Source organism: Mustela nigripes, chromosome 1 (genome assembly GCF_022355385.1).
Source record: "Mustela nigripes isolate SB6536 chromosome 1, MUSNIG.SB6536, whole genome shotgun sequence".
NCBI lineage: Eukaryota > Metazoa > Chordata > Mammalia > Carnivora > Mustelidae > Mustela > Mustela nigripes.
Genome location: NC_081557.1, coordinates 260,120,918 through 260,126,917, shown reverse-complemented (window position 1 = coordinate 260,126,917; position 6,000 = coordinate 260,120,918). Strand labels below are relative to the sequence as shown.

Here is a 6,000-nt window from a genome sequence, read left to right as displayed (position 1 = left end):
CCATAATATACTTATTTTCTAGAATTCAGGTAAAATTTTTTAAAAAGCTTTGAGAGAGAGAGCACAAGCCAGAGGGAAGGGTATAGGAAGAGGGAGAAGCCTACTCCTTGCTCAGCAGGGACATGACCCTCTCACTTCCCCAACTCAGGGCTCAGTCCCAGGACCTTAAGATCATGACCTGAGCCTGAAGCAGACACAACAAACTGAGCCACACAGGCGCCCCCATAGAAAGAACTTTCAATAACCTCTGGGGAATCCAAGATTTGCAACTAGCTTTTGTGACTTGGGGCAAGTCATTTAGCACCACCATCCTAGCTATCTGCCCCAATCAATGGTTATTTTTAATATGTATTAAAATAGGAGCGCCTGGGTGGCTCAGTCATTCAGTATCTGACTTTAGCTCAGGTCATAAACTTGAGGTCCTGGAATCGAGTCCTGCATTGGGCTCCTCACTCTGTGGAGCGTCTACTTCCCTCTCTCTCTCTGCCCTTCCAACCGCCCATGCTTAGTCTGTCTCTCTCATAAATAAATATCTTTAAAAGTATGTATTAAAATATGTCAGTGCCTCAAAGAGTAAGATAGCACATACAGTACTATCCTACCATCTTCAATAAAATTGTAGATCATTAAGATTATGGAACTAGGAAACTGATAAATTGGCTTCTCATCCCCATCTACCTTAGGATTTAAAAATATTTACTCTTCAATATTTTAAGGTAATCCTTATTTGTAGTAAATTTGAAGAAAAGCAGTCCAGTAGAGAAATCTCCAGTTTCCCATTTATATATGAGAAGGGTAGGGAGAGTCCAAAGATATAACCCTCCAAGGGGGCGAGGGGAGGGATGTGTACTAGTTAATATATTAAATCAATCTTCGTAAATAGCAGCAGTGGGAAAAAAAATTCTATGTATTCCTTGACTCTTGTGCAGGTTGACAAAGTTAATGATTAAAATCTCCTACATTCCCCCCTGCTAGAGTGTCTATTTGCCTTGATAGATATTATTTTATCTCTTTTGGGCCAAGGATGACTGCCCTTGCTTCTGTGTGGAGATTAATAATTGATTAGTTCACAGTCAGGAATCTCAGTAAAAGGAAATTGGTTACTTTGGGCTGTTACTTTGTACTGGGTCACCTACAGGAGACAGGGTGCTGCAGAACTGCCGGCAAGAAAATGAAGGGGATCCTGGTTCTTCTGCTTGCTGTAGCATGGGTGCATGCTCTAGAAAGAGGTAAGACATTCCAGTGGTACAATCACTTATGAGACTTTTTACTAATCTTATTTTCCATTACTATTTTTAAAAATTCTACAAAAAAGTGAAGAACAGAGAGTTGGTAAGCTTTGTGAAGGATAATGGTAGAATCAAAGAGGTACCAATCTGAGCTCAAATGGGGCATATAGCATTGAATTGGAATTTTCAAGGAATCAAGAACCACATAAAAGAAAAAAAATCTTTGTTTTTTAACTATCCTTCCCTGTTTTGAAAATGAAGATCTAGAGCGAATCACTTGAAATTAGGAATTTTTTCGTGGCTAAAAGATAATGCAAATGGAAACTGTAGTCTACCACTGAGCATTTCCCTGCCCCCCAGACTTCAAAAATTTATTGTCTTTGAGAGCATGGTATGCCGTATCAATGATGCATGAAGTCAGCTAAGATCCTTGATCCTCTTTAAGGAATTCTGTGTATGTATAATACTTGAAAACGTACTATAGTTTCTAAAAGATCCCACACAAAAGAATTTAATAAGATATGAAACATGACTATCAAAACAAGCATATTTTTCACTAATGTTCTTCAAATGGTGTCTTCATTTCTGAGAAATGTTTAAAAACTTATAAATGATACGAGCTAAAATATGTGAAGCATACAACTTTATGAGAAGTTCCCAAAGTACAAAATTCAGAAGCTTTTCCTTTTGTCGCTGATTCTTCAATGCTTATAAGGAAATCTGCATTGGTCTCGCTTTGGCCAACTAAAACGTCCATCTACTGTTCTCAGTGAAGAGTCTCACCCAAGTCACAGGGTAATATCCATATCGGTAATCTATCTAACCAGTAGAAGATGTGTATCCCAGAAATTGTTGGTTACCAACGGTGACATAACTAACCTTATTGCTCTTCTTTTTACATTCATTCTTCCTTGATCTTTTGTCCCTGAAGTTCTTTGGCATTTTAAGTTACTCACTTATAGATTCTTACCAAGCTATGGGTCCTAATGTTGAGACTACAAGTCTGAGATATAAATAAAATAAATGGCGTCCTTTACAAGACCTCTCGATAGGCTAAGTCCAAAGAAACCCTGAAAGCTTACTCTTACAGATCTGAACCTGGAAAATTCTACTGAAATATATTCAGATAAAGATCACTGAAACAGAAGATCTAGGAGTAACTAGGTCCTGGGATTGTGTGTGGACCCATAGCATAGGGCATGAGTCATTTTGAACTAGTGACTCAGTAAGTGTATGTTGGCTTCACCACAGGGGATTACAAACGTCCTCTGGAAAGCAGGGGTCTGCACCCTCTGTTTGGACACCATTCAGCACTGTCTCACACTCTAATGAAATGGATATTAAAAACTACAATTCATCTTTCTTAAAGATCTGAACCTCAAGGTCAACTTCAGTCAGATTACCTAGGTGCTACAGGCCAGATGATATTCTGAGATATAAAATACATCTGTAAGTACCACCTGTCCAATATTTGGGAAGAGTAGTCCTGACACATTAGTCCTCTATTCGATAATGCATAAGCATGACCCAAATGACCAAGCCAATGATTTACCTGGAATGTAGGTGTACAGTCTCCTGGAAGAAAGTTACAAAGTACCCAGATTCAAGGAATTGAGAGGAGGCTTGACTAGTAGGGGATGGGTTTGGGTTGCAGTTCTCTCTGCCTGTTCTAGCTTTAGAGAGCAGACCAATAGTCCATAGTACATATCTAGAACACCTTTTTGAAAGTCTGTTTCATTCAAGTCTCCTCTTGGAAAAAAAACTTTCTATGGCCAACATATTTAAGAACTAGGCCATATATTAGTGTTTCTTGGTCGGTTTACAGTCAAGGGCTTTGTTATCCTCAAGGCCCTGAGAAGTCCTATAAGAAGGAAATCTTATTTCACCCAGTTTCTCAAACACATGGGCTCATTCCTAAAATGTCCTTGGGAAAGGAAGTGTTCTTTGGGAAACATCAGATTTAAGATGGATACCACTATAGGTTAACATGGATATCAGCTCCAGTCAGGCCAGTCTTCTCTTAACAAATGGCCCTGGAGATTCAGTTCACAAGCCCTTGAGTACATCTTGGGAGAGAGGGACTTTACGAAATATGCCACACATCTGGATGGGGTCTAGGAAAACGTCCAGTTTAGCTACCCCATGAGAGACAAGCGGTCCATGTGTACCAGTTGCCTCTCCACTCAACTTCTTTCCTCAGGACTGAGATCTAAAATGGATCTTTCCCTGTTCCCAATGAAGCAGCAGGAAGGCAGCTGACACAGCTACAGGATCACTAAGGAAATGATGCTACAGGAAACACAATTCTGCATTTTATATGAGCAGTTGGCCATAACAGGATATTTATTATGAACAATTTTATTTTCTTTTTTGCTTTAAGGCACTCATTCTCTGCATGCATATCCTTACTAGATGGGATACCAAAGAGCAAGAAGAACCTAAGTCCTTTGGGTTGGTGGGTGAGCTGCATTTTCCTTCTCCCACTCGCGTGCCAGAACAGCCCCAGGTTATATGGGTTATCCCAGTCTCCCCGATCACCAATGAATCTCTGTTTCTCTTTGCTACAAGTTGCCCCTTCATCAGCAGTCATACTAAAAATAAGTTGTCCTCAGTTTGGTTCAGGGACATTAGCTGTACAGTGTGCAGGATAAGTAGACATCTTTGTTTTCCCCACAGAGCTCTTTATATCCTCTCTGCCAAACCTATATAATGGTTAATTGAGGGGGTGACCTAGGATAAGAAATCTACAGGATGAAAAGGCAGCCATGCAAAGATCTAGAAGCATGCTTCACACTGAAGGAATGGAGATATAAAAGTCCCAGGAACAAGCAGGCCTAATTCAAAATCACAAAGAAGCCAGGGCCAAAGCACAGAAGAGACTTAGCCAGGAAGGAGGAGAAGGAGCTGAAGTCAGAGAGATCACTTCATCAAAGGCCATATTAAGCTCCCTGGAAATCAAAAGTAATGTGACACCCCACTGTTGTAAGGTGGAATGCCAGGTATGCCTTCACAAGCGTGTGCAGAGTGAAGGCATAAGTATGCATGCTTTTAAAGGCCATGAGATTAATCTAGGAGTAAGAGATGAAGAATCTTTAAGAGGCATTGATTACCCTTCTCCCTAGGTTATCTATGGCCACTTAACCTCTATATTCTGCCCATAGCTACCCTGCTCTCTTTCCCCCAGGTTCCCTCTGCTTCAGCAACAGACCTCTACACTCACCCACGCGCTATGTGCTCTGCACTTAAGGGGCTTGCACTAACTCCCCCTCCTCTTAGAGCCCTGACACCCCTGAGATCCATGTGGCTCTCTTCCTCACCTCCTTCATGTGTCTGCTCCAAGTTCATGTACAGAAGAAGCTTCCCTGTCCAACCCATCTCAAATAGCACCGACCGCTTCATTTTTCTCTATCCCCTTACCCTGCTTTATATTTTTCTTAGTATTCATCACCTTACCTGATCACCAGCTGTTTACTATAACAAATATAAAACATACACCCTAAGCTCCATGAGGTCAAAGTGTTTATTTTTTTCCTTAATTCTCAGTTTTAAAATACTACATGCCAGGTAGTTCGTGTTCAATAGATTTTTTTTTTTTTTGTAAAAAAATCAAAAGTTAGGATTGTTAGAGTACTGATCTCAAAAGATAGTTTTAAGTATTTAAGGAAAATTAAATTTCAATTAAAATACCTAATAGACATCCTGGAAGTAGTAAACTCGAAGATAATTATAAAAATAAGATTTATGAAGTATCCACTATGAAACATTGGTCTTAGAGTCCATGCACTGAATAGAAAATACTCACAATGTTCTAAAATGTTCAAGATAATTTAAATAGATTTATTTCATCATTATAACACCTTGACCAACTCAGTACTATTATCCCCACTTTAAAAGTGAGAATCTGTAGGAGGGAGGAGTCAGTAGCTTATCTAAGGAAACTAAACTAACAAGTAGCAGAATCAGAATTTTACAGAGATTATGTTTACAAAGACACTGCTCACCATCATGACTTTGCTGCCTCTCACGGGACAGAGATCTCAACAATCTTTCACTAGTACAAGAACAGGGGAGAAAACCAGTTCACTAGCACCAGTTTAAGGGAAATTAAGTGAAATTCATGGTCATCCCTAACTGATCCAAACTCTAGTTCATCCATACTCCATGGACCTGGCTCTGTCTTCTAGTCCCCTTATTTTCCCAGTACCTTGAAATCATTTTTGTCCAGAGACTTCCTAGATTTTACTGTATCCATTTTTGCTATATCTATATCCAATCATTTCCACATTCTATCAATTTCAGTCCCAAAATACATCAGCTTTACCCAGAGCCCTTTACTACAGAAAGCTCCTCAGTATTCCCTTGGCTTCTCTCCTTTACCCTCCAATATGTATCTAGCTCAAGGCCTGTGAACACTACTTCTGACTTCCACTACATTTCTACATCCCGTCTTTGTCCAGATCCTTGTTCCCCTTCACCTAACTACTGTAATGGCTTCTTAATCAAATCCCATCTCTTCCCCAATTCATATTAAGATACACTACAAAACCTGGTAAACTGGTAACTGGGATCCAAAAGATGGACTATATCAAAGTCAGGATCACTACTGAGAGGTTAATGAACTGATGAGTTTGAGCATATACAACGGACTGGTAGGATTCCAGGGTTCATTTGTCTGATACAAATCCACCACACTTCTGGTGTCTGTTTAGAGTCAACTGACAGTGACTTGAGGCTTAAATAAGAATATATGGTAAGTACAATGAGGGCCCTC

At 39.8% G+C, this 6,000-nt stretch overlaps 1 protein-coding gene across 1 annotated transcript in view; it reads left to right on the top strand.

Moving 5' to 3' along the window:
- The first annotated feature begins 1,070 nt into the window (after positions 1–1,070).
- GC (GC vitamin D binding protein) overlaps positions 1,071–6,000 on the top strand; it is a 33,373-nt gene continuing 28,443 nt past the window's right edge. Inside the window, exon 1 of the mRNA XM_059385149.1 lies at positions 1,071–1,229. Coding sequence (XP_059241132.1) covers positions 1,172–1,229 — 58 coding nt within the window. The 5' untranslated portion in view covers positions 1,071–1,171. The remainder of the gene's footprint in view (positions 1,230–6,000) is intronic.